The sequence below is a fragment of the Mustela putorius genome, unplaced genomic scaffold, assembly GCF_011764305.1.
Source record: "Mustela putorius furo isolate JIRA1106 unplaced genomic scaffold, ASM1176430v1.1 tig00003962_pilon_pilon_pilon, whole genome shotgun sequence".
NCBI lineage: Eukaryota > Metazoa > Chordata > Mammalia > Carnivora > Mustelidae > Mustela > Mustela putorius.
This window is the reverse complement of record NW_025422106.1, coordinates 9,945,672-9,967,302: the sequence shown is the minus strand read 5'-3', so window position 1 is coordinate 9,967,302 and position 21,631 is coordinate 9,945,672. Positions and strand designations below refer to the sequence as shown.

Below are 21,631 nucleotides of genomic sequence, written 5' to 3'. Positions count from 1 at the left end.
GCTGGCTCAGTCCTTAAGCAGCAGACTGTTGTTGGTCCTGAGTTTGAGCCCCATGCTGGGCGGGGAGATTACTTAAAAAAACAAAATACAGATCCTCATCTGTAAATGGACATAATAAGTTCTGTCTTCTAGGGTTTATAAGGATTGTAAGAGGTAAGGTATGTGACTTGTCTTGAGCAGAGCAGGAGCCCCATGAGTGGTAGATTTTACTTTAAGCAGTTAAAACATTTACCTTTTTATGTTTGCTGCTCACCCTGTCCAACACGAACTCCAGCAAACTCTCCCCAAAACCCTACCTCTCTTTTCTGCCCCCACCCCTCCCAATACTTCTCCCCTCCTGTATACCCACTTTTCCTGTGCCCAGGCGGGGAGGTGGGGTGGGGACCAGAGCTGGATGAATGAAAGGAAACAAACCTAAATAAACAATTTTGGGAAAAAACATTTGTTTCAAAATTTGTGTGTGTGTGTGTGTGTGAGAGAGAGAGAGAGAGAGAGAGAGAAACCTTTGTTTTCTAGGATATTTGGTGCCTGGGTGACTCAGTAGGTTAAGCATCTGCCTTTGGCTCAGGTCATGAATCCACGGTCCTGGAATCTAGTCCCACAGGGGGCTCCCTGCTCAGCGGGGAGCCTCCTTTCCCTCTCTTGCTCCCCCTTCTTCTGTCCTCTGTCAAATAAAATCTTAAAAACAAAACAAACAAATAAACAAACCCGGGGCGCCTGTGTATCTCAGTGGGTTAAGCCTCTGCCTTTGGCTCAGTTATGATCTCAGGGTCCTGGGATCCAGCCCCACATCCGGCTCTCTGCTCAGCAGGGAGCCGGCTTCCCCCCTCTCTCTCTGCCTGCCTCTCTGCCTGCTTGTGATCTCCCTCTCTGTGTCAAACAAATAAATAAAATCTTAAACAAAACAAAACCAAACAACAACAAAACCCCTAGGATATCTGCAAAGCCCCGTAAAGTAGAACGGAAATTAAACACAAAACAAAACTGCATGTTCTACTGGTTGATATGGAAAGAAATCGCCAGCTTTTTGTGTGCCAAGGAGCTCGGGCCTTCAGGGACCATATGCCCACGAGCCAGAGCCCAACCGGGGGGAAGAAGGAAGGGCTTATAAACCGGGCGAGGAGTGGCAGCTTCTCCGTTCCACACCTAGGTCTTCAAGGCCAGGACTGATAGACACTCTCCCTGGAGGGCGCGCAGGGGGCAGCGCGGGTCCCGGTGAGTTCTCCGCAGAAGGCACCAGCTGCAGGCGCGCTGGGGCAGGAGCGCCACTCCAGCCGGGGTTCCCCACCTGCCCCGCAGGTTTCCTCCTCCGCCCGGGGGGGGGGCGGGTAGGGGAGCGCGGGCAGAAACCGCTGCAGCTCGTGGGGACAAACTGAGACCCCGAGCCCGGCGCCCACGCCCACTCGGCGGAGCCGTCGGGGCTCCCAGCGCGGCCGCCTAGCTCCGAGCGCACCACGACCCCCGGCACCCCGGGGGGGGACCCCGCGCGGCCCGCCCCGCCCCCCACGTGACTTCCTGAAGGCCCGCGGGGCCCGCCTCTCCCGCCGCTCAGTTTCGTTTCCTCGCGGGCCTCAGGCGGTCGAGTCTGGCAGTCGCGGCCACAGTTCCAGCGCGTCCCGTCCAGTCCCCAGGAGCGCCATGGCGGAGCTGGTCCCCCTGGCCGAGGAGCTGTCGTGCTCCATCTGCCTGGAGCCTTTCAAGGAGCCGGTCACCACGCCCTGCGGCCACAACTTCTGCGGCTTGTGCCTGGACGAGACGTGGGCCGTCCAGGGCTCGCCGTATCTGTGCCCACAGTGCCGCGCCAGCTACCACGCGCGGCCGCAGCTGCGCAAGAACACGGTGCTGTGCGCGGTGGTGGAGCAGTTCCTGCAGGCGGAGGAGGCCCGGGCGACGCCCCCGCCCCCCGACGACTGGAAGCTGCCCACCCGCGCCGCCACGCCCAGCCCGGCGGGCCCGGTGGCCTGCGACCACTGCCTGAAGGAGGCCGCCGTCAAGACATGCCTGGTGTGCATGGCCTCCTTCTGCCGGGAGCACCTGCAGCCGCACCTGGACAGCCCCGCCTTCCGGGACCACCAGCTGCAGCCCCCCGTCCAGGACCTGATGCGCCGCAAGTGCCCCCGGCACAACCGGCTGCGGGAATTATTCTGCCCCCAGCACGACGAGTGCATCTGCCACATCTGCCTAGTGGAGCACAAGGCCTGCTCGCCTGTGCCCCTGAGCCAGGCCAGCGCCGACCTGGAGGTAGAGGGTGGCGGGCGAGGGCACAGGGCGGCAGCCTGGGTCTGCGGGGCGGAGCGTAGGGAGCCGTTGTGGGCATCGTGGTCCACTGAGGCTCACCGGGGGCAGGAGGATGGGTCTTGCCAGGCCCGAGAACCGGGGCAGGGGCGTCCCTGATGTCAGAGCAAGGAGATCATAGAGCCCCTCCTCCGTTATCCGTGGCCCACCGTCTTTCCCCTCCTCCCTGTCTTACAGAGGGGACCACTAAGGACAGCGGAGGTTGCCTGCGTTAAGTCTGTAGAGCTTTTCCCACGTCGGATATGAGCCCTGGAGGCTCCCTCGGTTCCTTCGTGGAATCTTGGCAGCATCCCAGAGGTGGATGTTATTCGGTCCATGGTACAGCTGAGGAAATGGAGGTCCAGAGTAGTTAATTTAGGGTGAGGTACCCCATTAAGTGGCCAAGCAGGCACCAGGACCGTGGCTGGTTGGACTCTACAGTTTGCTGCTTGTCCCCATGACCAGCCTGATACCCGAGTTCATGGAGCATGGGATCTTCCTGGAGGCTTGAGGTCACATGAACAAAAAGTTGGGGTGAGCCAAGAGTTCCAGTCAGCGGGAGGGTCATTATGAGCAGAAGGGTGGGCCAGGTGCCAGATAGCTCTGGGTGCTACCCAAAGGCAGAGCCAGACTCTTGCAGGGCAGTGCTCTCCATCCCTGTGGTGCAACTTCCGGCACAGCTTTGGCCCCTGGGCCGGAGTCTTCATCAGTAAAGTGAGGAGATGGGACCAGGTGGCTCCCTAAGGAGACTTCCAGGTCTGTGATGATTTTAGTGATTTGGGGGAGATCTTCACTTCCCTCGTACTTGTTTGTCACACACACTTGGCTTTGTAATCCTTGTAATAGGCCTGACCTTGCCATCTCCCTGCTCCTCACCATTGTCCTGGCTTGCCAAGTCCTTCGATCAGCCTCCCCCTCTAGCCCTGCTGCTGCTCCCTACTGGGGCAGAGCCAGCCCTATCTGGGCAGTGCCCCAGCCCTGAGCAGCTGGCTTGTCTTGGCCAGTGGTGCAGGGTGGACTCGGGACTTTGGAGCCTCCCACATCCTCATGGAGAACTCAGGTCCTCAGTCTGTGAATAGATCCTCCACTTCAGAAAGTTCTCTACCCTTGGTGAGGGGACTGTTATCTCTCTCGAAGTCCTTGGGCCACGTTCCTTTGTCTGGAGTTACATAGGCCCTTCTCTCTGCCATCAGGGGACTGTCATATATGCATCTCATTTATGGTGGATAGAATTTTACCAAACATAGAGTTTTGCTGAGAGCAGCTGTTGGAGGTGGAACAGTCAGCACTCCCTGGGTTTTTCTGAGTTCTCTTCCAGCTCTGAGACCTGTGAGTCCAGATCTGCCTTGGCCTGGCCTTCTGCCTATGGCCCAGTTTATCTTGGCCACTGTTAGAGGCCAGGTCAAAGGGCATTGTCACAGAGGTTGAATCTGAAACACCATCAGTAACTTGGACTTTCAGGGTCAAGTTAGTGTGACCTTGATCCCTGCTTCCAGCCCTTAATCTCTGCTTCCAGCCCTTATAGTTGACTGTCACTGGGTTGTTCAAATCCAGATTCAAGGTCAGGTTTAGATCTGAATATCTCTAGTGGAGTGGGAGAGGCAGGAAAGTGGAGGGGGCAGGCTGGAGGGTGTGGAGCCGGCTCATTAGGGGAAGTGTTTTTTCCTGGACATTTCCTGTGTCCTCAGTGCTTTAATTGTAGAATAACACTGGGACCTTGTAACACCAGTTAACAGTGAGGTGAGTCCATTCTTCGAAAGGATGGGTAACTCGCACCTTACAGTGTTGTTCTTAGCTTTCAATAAGTTAACACCTGTAAAGCACTAGCACGGGGCCCGGCTTGCAGTGCGTATATAAGAAACGCTAGCTGCTCTTATTCTGGGGCTGGGTTTTTTTCCCCTCCCCGTTTCTGTGCCCCAGCATGTCACCTGAGCAGGGAGGGGGGTTGCTCCCGATACGGATTCTGAAAATGTATAGAAATACTAAGAGGCTCTGGATGATACTGTCTCCCTTCATGCGTAGTTGGCCTTGGTTCCTGGAGGTGACTAGGGACTTAACAATTTTGAGTCACCTTAGTTCCGTTTCAGCGATTTTGCTGATGGGGGGCTGGGCTACCGCTTGTTCATCCTTATTGCTAGTGTGTAGCCTGTGGAGGTCCCTTGGAGCCAAATAAATGAGCCTTGGGCCCTGACTCTTGTCCCGCTGCTTCCCCGAGGTTGACAGTGACTCTTCCAGCTGTCTTCTGGAATTGGCAGATGGTTCTGGGGGAGCAACCCCAGATGCCAGGCTTAATTCTCTGGATGGCCTTCTCCCAGCTCTGGGCTCCGTCATCCTTCCCTGCTTAATTAGCTCTCTGATTGTCAGTAAGCAGATTTTTCTTCCCTGCAGTTTTTGCTTTTCTCGTTGTTTGCAGTGGGAGAGTTGGCTCCAAAGACCTCATCTGCCATCCTTGAAGCAACCGTTCCAGCTTGTTCTTGGCTCTGTGTGAGCTCAGCCCCCTTGCTGGCCTCCTTGCCTCTGTTTCATTGTCTGAAAAATGGGTGTTAATGAAGAAGCTCCTGATAATGGAAGCGGATGTTTGGTTTGTCCTTACTAAAGTCCCTGCACTGTGCTGAGTTCATACGTTGTTTCAGTTAATTCTACTACTGGCCCTGGGAGGTGGAAACATTTGTATCTCTTTCTTGGCGGAGGGCACAGGTGAGAGATGTTGGGACAGCTCGCAGCAGGGCCTGGCACTCTAGTCCGTCTGTCTCCAAAGCCTGTGCTCATAACTTCTTTCTCGTACTGTTGCTCTAGAAGTTTGAAGGGAGCCCATAAATATGAGAATGCTTCCAAAAGCCATAGGCAGGCAAGTCTTAGGGTGGCAGAAGCACCTGTGGGATAGATGCCAGGGCAGTCCCTGGTGTTGGGGGCTGGGCTCCAGTGATCTCTCATGCTGGTTGTTTTTGCTGCAGACCAAGCTGAAGCATAAGCTGACTGTCATCTACAGTCAGATCAATGGGGCCTCGAGAGCTCTGGAGGACGTGAGAGCCCGGCAGCATGATGTGCGGGTGAGTGACGGGGCTCTGCGGCTGACCTCCGCCCTGGGCTTGGGGTGGTTTCCCTCACGGAGTCAGGAAGAGATACCTGTCAAGACATCCAGAAAGCTGTGTCCCCAGGAAAGATTCTTTGTCGACCTAAACTGAGTGCATGAGCTCTGACCTTGTGTGGGGAGGACGGGGGCAATCATTAAAAATTAGGGCCATAGGGGCACGTGGGTGGCTCAGTGGGTTAAGTCTCTGCGTTCACCTCAGTTCATGATCTCAGGGTCCTGGGATTGAGCCCCACATTGGGCTCTCTGCTCAGTAGGGAGCCTGCTTCCTCCTCTCTCTCTGCCTGCCTCTCTGCCTGCTTGTGATCTCTGTCTGTCAAATAAATAAATAAAATAGTTTAAAAAAAAAAAAAAAGACATAGAGGGAAATTAAAAAAAAAAAAATTAGGACCATGAAGTAGTCATAGAGGGGCGCCTGACTGGCTCAGTTGGTAGAGCATGTGACTCTTGATCTTGAGGTTGTGAGTTTGAGCTCCACATTGGGCGTAGAGCTTACTTAAAAAAAAAAAAAAAAGATCGTGAGAAAAAAGTACTGATCTAAAAGGTGGTTATGATTTAAATGTGAAAAAAAACGGGAAACAAAAGTGTATACCCACTAGAGTTCTATTTATAAAAAGCAAGTGTGTTGGTTTTCTAGAGCTAACCTAACCAGTTACCCCCAGCTCAGCTTACAGAGACAGAAATGTGTTCGCTCACAGTCCTGGAGGCCAGACGTTCAGAATCAGTCAGGGCCACACTTCCTGGTTCAAGGGACGAATCCTTCCTTGGCTCTTCCAGCTTCTGGAGGCTCAGGCGTTCCTGGGCTTGTGGCTGGTGTCACTCCAGCCCCGGCCTCTGTCTTCATATGGCCTCCTCTTTCCTCTGTGTCTTCTGTCACTAACAAGGACCTTTGTCACTGGATTTGGGGCCCACCCGGGTGGCCCAGGATACTCTCATCTCAAGATTCCTACCTTATTACACCTGCAAAGACTTTTGCCAAGTAACCTCACCTTCTCAGGTTCGGAAATCTGCACATATCTTTGTGGGGAGGTTCATCATTCAACCTGTTACAGGAAGTGTAGGAAAAAAGACTGAAAGGAAGTATAGTAACAGAAGAGTAGCGGAAGCATTGGATGAATAGAATGAGAGATTTTGGGGGGGGTCTAGTTTTTATAACTTTTGTAAGATTTTCAATATTATATATTAAAAGAATACATATGTGTTTTATATGTATAAGTAAAAATATATATAAAATATATAATAAAATGATGTCATATATAATATCTATATGTGTTTTAAGTTTATTTATTTATTTATTTATTATTTTGTTTTACGTTTATTTAAGTAATCTCTGTGCCCACTGTGGGCCTTGAACTCATGACCCCAAGATCAAGAGTCGCGTGTTCTTCTGACTGAGCCAGTTAGGCGCCCCTGAAGGAATATATTGAAAGAAGTTTTGAGTTTTAAATATCCCGCTCTAGAGCTGTAGCGTCTGGTTTTATGGTGGCAGCCTGTGTAATTAGATGAGTTCTGAGTTAGAATACCAGCTGTGTTACAAAATAGCCTGTGATACTTGCCCGCTGTGGGCAGATCTCTGAGCCTCAGTTTTTCCAGCTGCACAGTGGGGTCACAGCTTTTCTCCGACGGTGGCCTTGTGGCTTAGGTGAAGGCATGTATGGGAAAGCATGTGTACTGTTTGGAGGGGGCGGGCTAAACTGTTGACAGAGATTACCCACCACCACCACCACCAAATTCAGAGTCTTCAATAAAATAGAAGTTTCTTTGGCGCCGTTGGCAGCTAAGTGCTAGATGGGAGCCGCCCGGACTAGCGGCGGTGTTTCCGTTCCACATGATTGTGCAGGATTCAGAGTCTTTTCTTACTACCCGGTACTGCAGGGGGTTTCTCACCTCTGGTTGGAGCTGGGTCACCGTGACGTCTTTATTCGAGCCTGCAGAAAAGGGGACAGGGGAGAAAAGTGTTGTGCTCGTGTTGCACTGGGAGCAGCTTAGTCCCGTGGCCGCATCTAGCTGCAGGGGTGGCTGGGGATGTCATCTGTGGCGGGATAGCCATGTACCCAGGGGTGTTCTCTTCCTAAGAGGAAGCCATTCTCTTTGTTCCTAAGCTCTACATAAAAAGCATCACGCCCGAGTTGTCTTCTGCACATTGTTTTTTCCCTTGTGGAAATTTGTCCGTGCCTTGCCCTAGTTAGATTAGTTTTCATTACTATTTAATATCCTAGTCTATGAATAACTTGAAGATTTGTATCTTACTGATAGATATTTGGTTGTTCCCAGGGTTCTGCTAATGCAAGCAGTTCTGCTAGGAGCGTTCTTGGGTCTGTCTCTGGGGCAGGGGTCTGAGTGTTTTTCTAGAGGCTATTGCCTGGGTTGGGGAGGAGCACCTTCAGATTCATTAGACTTTGCCAAAGTCCCGTGCAAAGCAGTTGTGCCCATCTGGTCTCCCACGAAGCACAGGAAAGAGTTCCTGGTGCTCCACATCTCACCAATATTTGGTACCGCGGGCTTAACTTCCTGGGCTGTCCGCTGTGTCTTGGCCCTATTAGGAGACTACAAATCGGAGGATGGAGCAGCTGAGACAGGAGTACATGGAAATCAAGGCACTCATCGATGCTGCAGAGGTCACCTCCACTCGGAAGATAAAGGAGGAGGAGAAGAGGGTCAATACCAAGTTCGACAACATCTACCAGATCCTTCTCAAGAAGAGGAGTGAGATCCAGAATCTGAAGGAGGCGGTTGAACTTGCCTTGACCAAGGGGGATGAGTTCGAGTTTCTGGAGGTAGGTCTCAGTGAAGACAGTTGAACGAGCTTCCTGCGTGCCATGACCCTGGTGACGGCAGGTGCTGTAGGGCATCCGGGAGACAGGGCCGGATGGGGTCCCTGGAAGCTGTCCTGAGACTCACCCAGTGTCCATTTGCTCTGTGACAGCTTACTGCAAACTTCATGATTCGGAAGAGCATTTTATTTGTTACCTCACCCCTTCTGAGACTTAGGGTTGGTGCTTGGCTTAAGGGCTTGCCGTCTGAGGGTTAGCTGGGCTGCATTCCTTTTGGAGCTACGGGTTGTCTTCCAAGCTCATGCAGTTGTTGGCCGAATTCGGTTCCCGTGGTGCAGGCCCCAGGGCCTGCTCTCCTGCTGGCTGTCGGCGGAGATCTGCTCTGGGTTCCTTGGCACGGTGGCCCTCTCTCCGCTTGCCAGCCACTTCTTCAAAGTGGAGAAAGAAAGCCTGGTCCCTTTTTCTTTCTTTCTTTCTTTTTTTTTTTTGCTGTGTAGATTACTTAGATTATTGGTCTTTTCTTTCTCCTTTTTATTTATTTATCTATTTTTAGATTTTATTTATTTATTTGACAGACAGAGATCACAAGTAGGCAGAGAGGCAGGCAGACAGAGATAGAGGAAAGCGGGTTTCCTGCCGAGCAGAGAGCCCGAGTTGGGGCTCAATCCCAGGACCCTGGGATCATGACCTGAGCCGAAGGCAGAGGCTTTAACCCGCTGAGCCACCCAGGTGCTCCTCTTTCTCCTTTTTAAAAATAAATTTCAATTAAGTAGGCTGCACACCCAATGTGAGGCTTGAACTCACGACCCCGAGATCAAGAGTCACATGCTCCACCAACTGAGCCATCCAGGCCCCCCCTCCTTTTTAACATTTTAATTCCAGTATCTAGTTAACATGCAGTGATATATTGGTTTCAGGTGTACACCAGATTCAGATTCCACAATTCTGTATACTCGGTGTTCATCATGATAAGTGTACTTTTAATGTCCATCACCTTGTTCCCCGATCCCGCTATGCCCCTCTGGCAACTACCAGACTGTTCCCTGGAGTTAAGAGTCTGTTTCTTGGCTTTGTCTCTCTCGCTCGCTCTCTTTCCCCTTTGCTCATTGTTTTGTTTGTTAAATTGCCATGAGTGAGTGAAATCGGGTGGTATTTGCCTTTCTCTGACTTAATGTTGCTTAGCATGCTAGCCTCCAGATCTGTCCATGCTGTTGCAAATGGTAAGATTTCATTCCCTCTTACAAGCCTGGTCCCTTTCAATGGCTCCCCCCCCTGGTAAATCAGGCCCACCAGGATACTCGCCTTTCTGACGGACTCAAAACCAGCAGACTTCGGGTCTTCATTATATCTGTAGCATTCCTGCAGTTTTTCCGCATACGGGAACTGAGTCACGGGAGTGCTAGCCTAACGTATTCACAGTCCTGCCCATACTCGGGAGGAGGAGATCATACAGGGTACTCACCCCTGGACCAGGCGGGCATCTTGGGGGCCATCTTAGAGTGTTGCCGACTGCAAATGCCCCCGTCCCCTTCCCTCCTCCCGGTGGACCCTGGAAGTGTCTTTCTAAAGGACCTGGGTGACCTGTCCTTGTCAGCAGCCTCCTCTCTTGCCAGTCTCTGCCCCGCCCATGCTGTAAGCACAACAGGGCACCCGGCATTCCCCAGACACCCTGGGCATTGGATGGGAATGCCGTGCCCGACCCTCTCTGCCTCGTAAATCCTGTCCTTTCTCCAGGGCCACTCCAGCTTCCCCCCCATCGTCCTTGGATCCTCTTGCTCTGCCGTCACTGGTGACCGAGCAGGTCGCACTGCTGTAGCCCTCAGTGGCCCGGTTTTCTATCTTCTGGTTGTGTGTGTTCGGATTGCCGCTTCTTTGGGAAGCCCCACCCCTTACTACTGCCCCTTTCTCCTGGCACACAGCGGGTGTTCCCTGAGCCCCATCGATGGGGCGACAACATCTCAGAGGACCGGAGTCCTTGTTTTGGTCTTGGCGAGAGTACAGGAGTGGCTGGGAACCTTCTCTTCTCCCCGCATGGACTTCTTTCCATGCCTGGATTGGGCACCACTGACTTTCATCTCAGTATTCCTTCCTCTTTGTTGGCCTGGCTGCCTAGAGCTTTCTGAGAAGCATTCTAAGTCCCTACCTTGGGCCTCTTGATGCTGTATGACCCGATTTTATCTCAAAGTTTGGCACCCTCTGGCAGCTCCTTCCTTTTCACTGGATGTGCCCTGGCTGAACCCTTTGCGCCTTGAGGTGTCCCCATCCAGTTTTAGAACGTGTGTTCAGAGCTGGTCCTGGAGGGCTGCAGACTGGCCTGAGGCTCCTGTGCTTGGCCGGCCATGGCGGGAGGAACGGAAGAGCATTATCCGCCGGAGGGGTCAGAGATTTGTGTGTCCCAACTTTGTCCTTGCCACTAACTGGGAGAGTTACTGGCAAAATGCTTGTTGTTTCCTTTTTTTTTTTCTTTTTCTTTTTCTTTCTTCCTTTCACACGTGTTATTTCTTGACTTCAGTTTCTCCGTTGCTAGGTGAGTGGCCGCTGAGGGCCCTTCCAGGTCCAGAGAGCTGGCACTGAAAGTGGCCCGCTAGCCCCCAGCAATCTCTGGCCTGTCACTTGAGCACATGTGGGCAGAGGAAAGTCCTCCTGGGGTTTGTGAGGCCTGAGCCTGGGCCCTGGCTTCCCTGGAGCTGCCCGAACTAACGCCCTGGCCTGTTTCAGAAAGGGCTAAAGCTACAAGGAGTGTCCACAAAGCCGGTCTACGTCCCCAAGGTGGAGCTAAATCAGGAGCTGATAAGGGGCGTCTGTCAGGGCACCTCAGACCTCAAAGACGAGCTGAAGCGGTATATCAGGCAGTCCCAGGACAAGAAGCCCGAGGAACCCACCAGCTCAGGTAACCATTAGCAGTCCCTGTGCTTCCCTCCTGGGACCCCTGAGATGGGGGTGTCCCCTTGAGGTTTAGGGGTGGGGGAGGGTCTCGGTCCATAGCACTGGGGCTTGAGTTGCATCTGCCCTGCATCTGGGAGGTCGCGGAGAAACATCTTGAGTTGCAGGCATCTTTCTGAAAACATTTCTGGGCGCCTAGGTGTTAAATGATGGGGCTTTCTGGGCAGGCTGTTCTTGGGTGTGATCGAGAGGCTGGCTCAGGTGGCTTTCAGATGGACTCTGGGTTATCAGTGTCTTTGGTGGGGAATGGCTAGTTTTGGGGTCAGAGAAACCTGGCATTCCCCTCTGACACCCCCTTTCTTTGCCCATTGTATCCAATCTAGGACCAGATTTTACTTCTTAAATTTCTCCTGACTCAGTCCACTGGTCCCACTGCCAGCCAACACCTGCCTGCTTTCTGTTGCCCCCACCTATGTCAACTTTCTAGAAAGTCCTTCTGCATTCACTCCTGCTGCAGCCAGAGAGAGCTTTTCAGGGTGCAAATCTGATCTCCTGGGACCTTCTCCCCTCACTCTGTTCGGAGAATTTCCATTGTTTTTGGATTTCAGATCACACTGTTGTCACTATTCTCCAGGCCCCTCCCTAGTCAGGCCCTGTCCATTCACCAGCCTTGAAGCACCCCCTCCTCCCACACATATCTGTGCATGCCCTTCCTTGCATATGCCAAGCTTCCTGCCACAGGGCCTTTGTATGTGCCCTTCCCACTGTCCAGAAGGCTCAGACTCCACCATCCTCACAAGTTCACTCCTCTCACCCTTCAGAGATCAGCTGAAATACTGTATTTCTCAGCCAACCTCCCCTGTCACTACCACTCCCACTCCTCAGACTAGGTCCCAGGATCCTTATGATCCCTTTGCACAGGAGCCTTTGCACATCTGTCATTTTGTTCTTCCCCCGCTAGATTACAGTCTCTGTGAGGGCAGGGGCTTGGTCTGTTTGTTATCCAACTCTCTCTCCCCAGTGCCTAGCACAGAGCCTGGTACATAGCGAATCTTCCAGTGTAATCCCAGGGGTGGGGCTTGGAGAGCCGAGTGTCCTTGTGGAAGGGCCTCTGAAACCGGCATGGCGTGCTGTGTGCAGAGGGGATGGCTGTTGACGAGCTGGCCATGCATATATTTGTTTTCCTGCTCCATCAGTAATTGCTGGTCTGGGGCAGGGTGATGGAAAAACCAGGGGGTGAGGAATGAGGCCTCTTGGCCTCTTTGCCGCAAGCAAAGGGCTTGTCCCCACTGACACCAGAAGATCCAGAACCTCAAGAGAGGCTCCAGAGGTCATGGAGCAGGGCACTGACAGAGAAAACATTGACCCCAGCTACATTTTCAGCCAGAGAAAAGAGGGACACACCAAACCCTTTTCGTGCTCTTGTTTCTAGCTCTTGTAAAGGATCGGGTAGGGAAGGTCAGTGAGATCACCTTTGTAAGCCCTCTCTCCACCTGCCCCTGGCACAGCTGGCCCCAAAGCTAGGGTTGCTTTGGAAGAACTAACCCCTTCTTCTTTGGCACAGGGAACCCTGGAGAGCATGGCCCAGCACCCACGCACAAACCCACCCACTCTGCGAAAAAGGGCCCTAGTAAGTAACCCTGCTGCTGTTCTTGGGCTCCTGTCAGCCTGTCCCAAATGGCTGGGGGCGGGGGGAGGGGCAAGTGCCTCTGCAGAGGAGTCTGGCTAGAGGGGCTGTTGCGGGGACTCCCCTGGGGTGTTCAGCAGGACCAGCTATGCAGCAGCCTGAGCCAGCAAGGTTACCAGCACCTGCTCCTCTTGAGAAATAGTTGCTGACACCCAAGTTTTGGCCCTTGGGCAGAGCGCCCCCTGGAGGAGCTTGACGCAGGTCCCGAGGAGCAGTGGCTCCCCACCGCCACCCGGAAAGGAGTTCTGGGGGAATTTAGAGCGGTTCCCTCTGGAGTCATCCTGTGCTGCTGCTCTCAGAGCATCCCGACCTGTGCCTGTCGTCACTATCCTGAAAAGTCAGCGTTCCCTGAGGAGTGCTGCCCCTGAGAGCCGCGGGAACTCTGGGTCTGTGCTGCCGCTGCTTAGTTTTAGAGTTTAGGCTGCCTTTGGCAGACAGGTGTGTGGTATTGGTCTCCGAACGGAGTACAGAGCCAGGGACAGAGATGCCTGGTGTGGATGGAGCAGGTGGCCCCCAGCTCAGCGAGTAGATGTGGAAGGGCACCTGGTGTGACCAGTGAAAGGAAGAGTCAGTGAACAGGCTCTGGGCACCCATGTCCGCAGATGGCCCCCCCGCCCTTCTCCCCCAGAGCTGCCCCAGATCACAAGCGCTGCTCTTAACAGGAGTGAGCTGGGGATGCTGGCTGAGACGGGACAACCGGCAGGGGAGGAGTGGATGGATGTCACAGCGTAGATGAGACTCAGGACAGCCGTGAGGGCCAGGGAGGGGGCTGTACCCTAGGCGGCGGCTCAGCCTTGGGTCCTCCCAAGAGGCCCGTCCTGCGGGAGTGGGCGTGGCAGGAGGCGATGGGGCCAGAGTGAAGACAGCATCTGGACAGAGGACTTGGAAGTGGGAGGAAGGGAGAGCGGTGGGGTGTGTGTGTGTGTGTGTGTGTGTGTGTCCTGTGGGGCTGCGTGGGGGCTGGCGGGGAAGTAGAGGATGATAGGAGAGAGCAGGGTTTGCCTGCGGGCAGGAGGAAGATCCACAGCACCCCTTTTCACTCCAGTGGTGGGGATGGTGGTGGAGGGAACCTGAAATCTAGCTCACGTAGACTTGAGTATGTTTCAGACCCACCAGGGGTGTATAAAACACGGGTCGCTGGGCCTCAGCCCCGGACTGTCAGAGTCAGCAGGGTCCTGGGTGGGACTCAAGAGTGTACATTCAGGTTTTGTTGTTGTTGTTGTTGTTTTATTTGACAGAGATCCCAAGTAGGCAGAGAGGCAGGCAGAGAGAGAGGAGGAAGCAGGCTCCTTGTCGAGCAGAGAGCCTGAAGTGGGGCTCGATCCCAGGACCCTGGGATCATGACCTGAGCTGAAAGGAGAGGCTTTAACTCACTGAACCACCCAGGCGCCCCTACATTCAGTTTTCATAGGTGCACGTTCCAGAGAATTTTTCAAAGACTGTTGTGATAATTTGGCAAGCACATTTCTTTGCTGATTCCCTTTTTTGGGGGGGGAGGGGGTTGGAGTATTTTTTCTTTTCTAGAGATATAATTTATCTACAGTACAATGTGCAGATCTTAAATGTGCACTTTGATAATTTTGACAGGTGTGTATGTGTGTAACTGTTACCCAAATCAAGTTAAAGAGTTAATTACCCCAGAAAATTCCTTCATGCTCCTCCTTGTCAGTCCCAGGCCCCAAAACCACTGACGCAGGTTCTGTCACCATAGATTCATTGGCTTGTTTCCAGGGAAAACATCCTAGCTCTATTTGTATGGGTCACATTCATGCAAATGATTGTTATAATGGCAGTTTTTAAAAAAAGATTTTACTTATTTGTTTGAGAGAGCATGCACAGGAGAGCACAAGAGCATGAGCGGAGGGAGGGGCAGAGGGAGACGGAGAAGCAGGTTCCCCGCTGACATGAGGAGCCTGACATGGGGCTCGACCCCAGGACCCCAGGGATCATGACCTGAGCTGAAGGCAGTCGCTTAACCACTGAGCCACCCCGGCGCCCCTGTTACGGTGTTCTGAAAGTGTCCCTGTGCTGTGCTTCACAATATCAATTTGGAAAATTTTCTTTTTCAGAAGAAGAAAAGAAAGCCAAGAAACCTCGTAAGTTATGCGTTTGTGCGTCTTATTGTTTCTTGGGATTGCCCGAGTGTGGAACCGACGGCTGGCCGCAAAGGCTGACCTCTCCGGTCAGGGGTGGTCGGCGGGCCCGAGGTTGGGGGTGAGCACGAGTGCATGTGAGCAAGACGAGCGATGCGTGCAGCCCTGTCTGGACTTGGCTGTGTCGTTCCAGCTGTCTAGGTGTGTGCGTGGAAGTAGTTCTTGAAGATCAGTGTGGAACGGAGGACGGGCCATCGGGCCACCGTATCATGTGTCCAATTCATGTTTCTCCTCCTCCGGTTCATCCCCAGCCCCCGCCTCAGCCTTCAAGATGCCCACCTTAGGAGCCTTGGCCACCAAGATGCCTACCTTCGGAGCCCAGGGAGAGTCCGTGGATCTGGAGGGTGAGTCCTAATTCCTAAGTCCTGGGCCAACCTGGAGGGTGAGTTCTTTGGACTGGGGGCAATGTGGGGTGTCCACTCTGAGTTTGTTCTGAAAAACGGCTCTCCGTGTCCTCATCCAGGTATAGGCAAAGCCCCCACTGCACAGCCCAACGCGGCGGCCGTCAAGGCCAAGGTGCTGGAGACCTTCTTAGCCAAGTCCAGGCCGGAGCTCCTGGAGTGTGAGTAGCTTCGGCTCTGAGGAGCGGTCCTGTTGGCTGTCAGGCTCTTCTCTGCAGTTTTACTCTCTGCTCTCTACCCTCGCCTCTGTCTGGACATCCAACTTGGTTCCCCCTTCCCCTTGTTAGCCACTGGCCTGTCCTCCACTTTGCCACAGCCTTGCTCGCTCCCTTTTCAGCACGTGCTCCCCCCGCCCCCCCCCCGCCCCACCACCACCAGCTCAGCTCCCCCCTTTCTCTGGGCCCACATCTGCTGCCCAGCCCATGCCTCGGGCATTGCTGGGGCCCCACTGCCAGCACCCCCACTCCAGATTTCTCCTCAGCTCCCCTGCCATTCCAGAGACTTCCAACTTGCCATACTGGGTCCTCTCCCTGCCCACCTACCTTCCTCTGCTTCACAGAGAAGAGGGGCCCCTCGGCCTCTTGTTGCTGCCATCTCTCCTGCATCTCCGCTTGCCGCCTCCCCCCCCACCCCCGGCCCCCCTCCTCCCCAAGGCCAGTCTGGCTCCTCCTGCTCTGTCTGCGCTCAAGCTCTCAGTCAGGCTCTCCTGGGGCCTACCCCCCCCCCACCCCCCACAACAGCGTGTTTAAATTCCCCTCATTGCAAAAGCAAAAGCAAAACAAACAGGAATACGAAAGCCGCCAATGCAGACAGCCTCCCTTTCACCTGAATACTGGGGAAAACTACAGATTCCTGGGCCCCCAGCCCAGGCTGCAAGGTCAGGCTGCTGGGGACCAGCCCAGAAAGCTGGGGGGGGGGGGTAATCTCCTTTCCTCCATGATCCTTCTGAGGGAAGTTGGAAAAATACAGCCACATGGCTGTGGCTGCGTGTCAGAACCCCCTGGGGCCTTGACCCCGTCCCGCTGCTGCCCGAGCTTTCCCGGGGCTGTGGGGGGACAAGAAAGAGCCGCAAGTCTGGCCTCTGTCCCTGCCCTGCAGCAGGCCAGCTCTGGCCGAGGGTAGCGGCAGACCCCATGCTGCTAAACGTCAAGGACGCCTTTCAACCTTCAGTGTGCTGGACTTCTCAGCCACATCAGTCCTTCTCTAAGGGCACAGTCCCTGGGCTCCCCTGGGCGCCACCTGCCCCTCTGTTCCTTCTTAAGCACCTTTGGGAACCTGTCCTTCCTTGACTGCCTGGAAGCGGTTGGCAGTCCTTCAGCGCCAGCTCTAGGCTCCTCCTGCTTCCCATCTGCACCCACTTGGATGCAGTACCCGAGACCTCCCGCTGCAGATGGCGCCCTGGCCTCCCTTTCTCCACAGGTGCAGCGGGTTGAGCTGTCTTGGGGCAGTGGGGGGAGGGGGAAACTTCCTCAGGGCCCGCCTCTCCAGAGCTTCCTGCTGTTCCCACTTCTTTGCAAGACCCAGGCTTGGTGCGGTTGAGCTAACCACCGTGGGGCTGCTGGTGGCACACAGAACCACGGGTTTCTGGAGCCCTGGGCTCCTGGAGAGTAGCCATGTGAGCAAAGAAAGGGAGTTCCAGCAACGCAGGACTGTAGAGAACATTTTCCCTCCTCTGTTTATTTTGTCCCCCTGGGGTGTGGTGTTGGGGGTGGCTTAGGCCTCCTGGAAAAACATCCTGCCCAGAGCCATCCAGCAAGGGAATGGCAGGCCGTGGTGAAACCCCCGGGTCTTGGTTTCCAGGTTCCCAAGCTAAGGATTTCCCCTCCCCCAGGCTGCCTGGGGAATCTGTCTCCCACGGTTGGGGGTGCTCCTGGGAGGGGAAGGGCAGAGATGGGTGTGTCCCACGAAGGAGGTTGAGCGTAGGGACAACACACAGCTGAGCTCAGTCTTCAGGTCTCCTGGAACCGTTGGAATTGTGGTGGGATGGGTGGGGAGGCCATGCGCGTGTCCCAACCAGGAATATTCAGGTAATTTCTGTGTTTGGCTCCCTGTTGTCCACCAAGTAAAGTCTAGACCCTTTAGCTCTCTGCCCTGTGTCCCCAACATGTCTCCCTTCTTCTGCTAGGGCCTCTCTCCCAGCTCCCTAGCCTTCCCTGGTCCCAGCACGTGCTCACCCTCCCTGTGACTCCAAGCTTTGCTCTCGCTATCCCCTCTGCCCAGAATGACCTCACCCCATGCTGCTTGCTTCTGTTTAATATTTCTCAGCTTCCTGTTGCTTGGCGCCAATTCCAGCCTACCTGCGAGATGTTCCCCTGTGCGCTCCCCACCCTCCAAGTAGAGCCACTGGTCCCTAGAGCGTGCGCCCACCCATTGAGCAGAGTGCCGCCTCACAGTGTTGTCACTGATGGGCTGGCCTTGCCCTGAGGTCGGATACCATGTCTAGTCAGTGTCATGCGTCTTGCCCAGAATCAGGTGCTTGGTCAATGGCTTTGGGTGGATGAATGGTCACTCATCTGGGTGACTGATAGATGGACAGTTGGCTGGATTGATGGATAGACAGATGGACACATGTCTGGCTGGCTGGACAGAATGGATGGATGGATGGGTGGATGGATGGATGATGGGCAGATGGATACATATATGGATGGATATATGGGTGGATGGGTGGGTAGGTGGATGGATGGGTGGGTGGATAGATGGGCAGATGGATGGATGAAAGGAAGGAAGGGTGGATGGCTGGATGGGTGGGCAGGTGGGTGGATGGATGGATGGATGGACTGATGGATGGGATGGATGGATGGATGGACTGATGGATGGGATGGATGGATGGACTGATGGACGGGATGGATGGATGGATGGGAGATGGTTGGATGGGTGTAAGGGAGGAAGGAAGGGAAGGGAAGGAGGGAAGGGTGGATGAGTAGGTAAGTGGATGGATGGATGGGAGGATAGATGGATGGACAGGAGGCAGGATAGATGAATGGGTAAAATAAATGAATAAGTACTACCAGTTGGGGGAAATGTTTATATGGGAGAGCCCTTTGGGCTTCTTGTAACTGATTCCTTGGGTCATGCCTTCTTAGATGCCGTTAAATTCAGCCTGGACTACAACACGGCCCACAACAAGGTGGCGCTGTCAGAGAACTACACGGTCGCCTCTGTGGCTGAATCACCCCTGAACTACCAGCCGCATCCCAAGAGGTTCATGTACTGCTCTCAGGTGCTGGGCCTGCACTGCTACAAGAAAGGGATCCACTACTGGGAGGTGGAGCTGCAGAAGAACAACTTCTGCGGGGTGGGCGTCTGCTACGGCAGCATGCCGCGCCAGGGCCCCGAGAGCCGGCTCGGCCGCAACAGCGCCTCGTGGTGCGTGGAGTGGTTCAACACCAAGATCTCTGCGTGGCACAACAACGTGGAGAAAACGCTGCCCTCCACCAAGGCCACGCGGGTCGGCGTGCTGCTCAACTGTGACCATGGCTTCGTCATCTTCTTTGCCGTCTCCGACAAGGTCCACCTGATGTATAAGTTCAAAGTGGACTTCACGGAAGCGCTGTACCCTGCCTTCTGGGTGTTCTCTGCTGGTGCCATGCTCTCCATCTGCTCCTACAAGTAGGCAGGCCACAGGCGCGGGCCTCTGCGGGCCCCGGCTTGTGGCGACAGAGCCACAGGTGGACCTCTCTACAGGTCTCCTGTGATTCCCCAGGGGTTGAGAGTGTTGGGGGGTGGGGACTGGTGGGAGGTGGGGGTCGGGGGATGGAGTAAGAGGAGAGATCCGGCCAGAGCAAGGGGTGGGGGTGACGGCATCACGGGCCAGGAGGCATGGCCACGTCCTGGTGCCTGTCAGGGCAGGGTGACCTCCTCCTTGTTCTGGTAGGTCTCCAACTGCTGGCAGCTGGACGGGGCTCTGAGCGCCCTTCTCTGTTGCAGGGAGTCTGCAGCCGCTGCGTGCTCTTCCCCAGGTGACGTGGCGTGAGCTCCTTTGCTGCCTGGAAAAGCCTTCGGATCTTAGTGTTTTGATTACTTCCATAGGGCTATTCAACTCAATAGATTTTTTAAAAATTCCAAAATAACTGAATTTCAATATTATTCATCCTTCCCTGCTAACGTGGGGGGATTTGGGTATTTTATGTCCTTAAGAGAAACTACCCATGGCAGATCTCCACCTAGATGAGAGTTTCTGGAAGGTGTGTGTCCTCTCCCCGCACTTGAGAATAGCCCTGCTCCCCTTCCTCTCCTCCTGCCTCACACACCCCGTTGATGGTTTCCAAATGTTCAATGCGACAGGAAACTTTCCAGGCTAAGGTTTCGAACCATGATCTGGATCAGCCTCTGTGGAATTTGTGATTCAAGGTCAAGGTGACCCAGGTCCCATGGATGGAAACCCCTCCCATTTCCGACTCTTGGCAGACATTCTTTGGCTGTACCCAGAGCTTGGGGGAGGCTTTCTTCCTGTAGCTTAGGCTTTGGGGCAAGGAACTCCATGGGGCAAGAGCGACCCTGCTCTGGGTTGACAGAGTGTGGTGGTTTTGCACCTACTAGAGTGTCGTCTTGCCCTCCTACTGCTGACTGGACTCCGTGATAGCCTTTCCTACCCAGGACTGAGATCCTGGATTGGCTGGTGGAGAGACCATGGTGGCCAGCACAGGACAACTAGGCTTTCTCTCCATAGCCTGTGGTCACGCGGGTGGGTCCTGCAGGGCTGCCTCCGGGACCACACTAGCTCACCTGCTGGGGTGACTCCCTGTGGCCCACAGCCTTTCTGGCAGATCCCTGGGAAGCAGGAGCATTCCTGTTTATCCCCGGCCACAGGCTGCACACCCGGGGCTGGCCCTCATGGCAGTCAGATGCCCGTCACTCGCTCTAGCCTCTGCTCTTTGCCTCCTTTGAGCTAATTCCAGATATTGGGCTTGACCAGGCTAGGGCGCCCAGAGACTTTAAGGACCAGGGAGAGAACGCCCCACGGGGCTCAAGCACAAGGGGCTAATTTTCCTGCAGCATTTCTGTGCAGTGAAAATAACCCCAGTCTGCAAAGGAGAAGGAGGGAATGGACTGCCAGAATTTCCCGAGCTCCTTATATCCTGATGGGATGTAAATTCCCAATCCAATGTGGGAGGAATTTAGCCTCCCGTTGGTGAAATGAAGCCTGTGCTGGATACTCCTGAGGTGGGGAGGGGGCTCAGATCAGGCTCTTAGTGGTGTTAGACAGAGGTCATCATTGGGGATGTGGGGACCCCAGACCTCTTCTATGAATATATGAGAATTTAACACATCTCTGGCCTCGTGCTGGAATTCCGGGGCACTCCAGTCAGGCCCGGAGCCCTGGAAATTCCCAACAGGTGTGAAAGGACTTCCACTTCCTTGGGAGGGAGATCCTCTTTGTAGGGAGGAGATCCCTACAGTAGGGAAGATCCTCTTTGTAGGAAAGGGATCCCTACAGTAGCCGAGATGTGTGTGTGTGTTTGTTTTTTTAAAGTTTTCCTCCTCTGATCCTGGGAAGAAGAGCTCTTTGGTGATTCTTCTCTGCTGTTGGCCCAGGTCAAAAGCATCTTCATTGATGTGAAACAAAAGCCTGGTCTGAAGCCAGTTTCCACCTGGGAGACAGCTGGGCTGAGAGGAGGGGAGCGCTGCAGCGGAGCTGGGGTCCTGCCCTGGCTGTCCGCTGCAGATCTCAGCTCGGGAAGCCAGCTCCCCTCTGTGTGTGAGGGGCAAGCAGGTAACCCAAGCTGGGCTCTGGGCAAGGTGCTCTGGAGAGGCAAACCCTTGCTGTCTTGAGCCATTGTGTGTGCAGCGGTGACACTTAATGGTCCCTTGCCACTGCCCCACCCAGATTCCTCAAGGTCAGGCCAACTTTGTGTTCGTCTGACGTCTCGTTTCGCAAAATAAATCAGAAGAGATGGTATTGGGTTCCTCCGCTCACTGCTCTGGCCATCCCATCCTGGAGGGGGTGCCTCCTAGACGCCCCTTGGTGCCCTGGGGAGGAGTCAGAAATCCCTAGAAACACCAACAAAACTACCGCCCCAGAGGAGGGTGTCAGGGACTGACTCACCCACTCTGGCGTGAGCAGGTCACGGTCAGCTTTTTGTATGATCCAGGACTGGCCGGTGCCTCTGTTTTCGTTCCTCTGAAATGGATCTGTGATCTCCAACTGATACTGGGACATCATCTCTTTATTCTTCCTCGCCCACTGTTGATTTTAGTGAATTCGGAATATTTGAGCTATTCTTTCATGAGCTGTTTTGTTTAAGGAGCTAATTCTTAAAGAGATACTTGGGGCTGTAGACACAGATCTTTTTAAACCCACGAGAACTACGAGGGCGGAGGCTGGCTGACCTGCTTTGGAATCTGTGAATGTCACAAAGCAGTGTCTG

General features: G+C 54.2%; 1 protein-coding gene across 2 annotated transcripts; it reads left to right on the top strand.

Annotated features, from left to right (window-relative positions):
* Nucleotides 1–1,538: 1,538 nt before the first annotated feature.
* Nucleotides 1,539–19,330, top strand: TRIM25 (tripartite motif containing 25). 2 transcript variants are annotated; one of them, XM_013053669.2, is made up of 10 exons: nt 1,539–2,241; nt 5,229–5,324; nt 7,909–8,142; nt 10,858–11,029; nt 12,587–12,652; nt 14,779–14,805; nt 15,114–15,206; nt 15,326–15,424; nt 18,347–18,872; nt 19,191–19,330. In XM_013053669.2, exons 1-10 carry the CDS (start codon nt 1,639–1,641, stop codon nt 19,234–19,236), a joined length of 1,962 nt encoding a protein of 653 aa, XP_012909123.1. In that variant the 5' UTR covers nt 1,539–1,638; the 3' UTR covers nt 19,237–19,330. The 2 variants fall into 2 exon arrangements, with proteins under 2 accessions (XP_012909123.1, XP_044926288.1); XM_045070353.1 differs by having other exon boundaries at nt 1,550–2,241; nt 18,347–19,330.
* Nucleotides 19,331–21,631: the final 2,301 nt, after the last annotated feature.

Bases quoted from the DNA above. Each gene is read 5' to 3' on its own strand.
- TRIM25 (XM_013053669.2), top strand. From the start codon at position 1,639: ATGGCGGAGCTGGTCCCCCTGGCCGAGGAGCTGTCGTGCTCCATCTGC. The intron at 8,143-10,857 runs GTAGGTCTCAGT...GGCCTGTTTCAG, and splicing joins ATGAGTTCGAGTTTCTGGAG to AAAGGGCTAAAGCTACAAGG. The intron at 12,653-14,778 runs GTAAGTAACCCT...TTTCTTTTTCAG, and splicing joins CTCTGCGAAAAAGGGCCCTA to AAGAAGAAAAGAAAGCCAAG.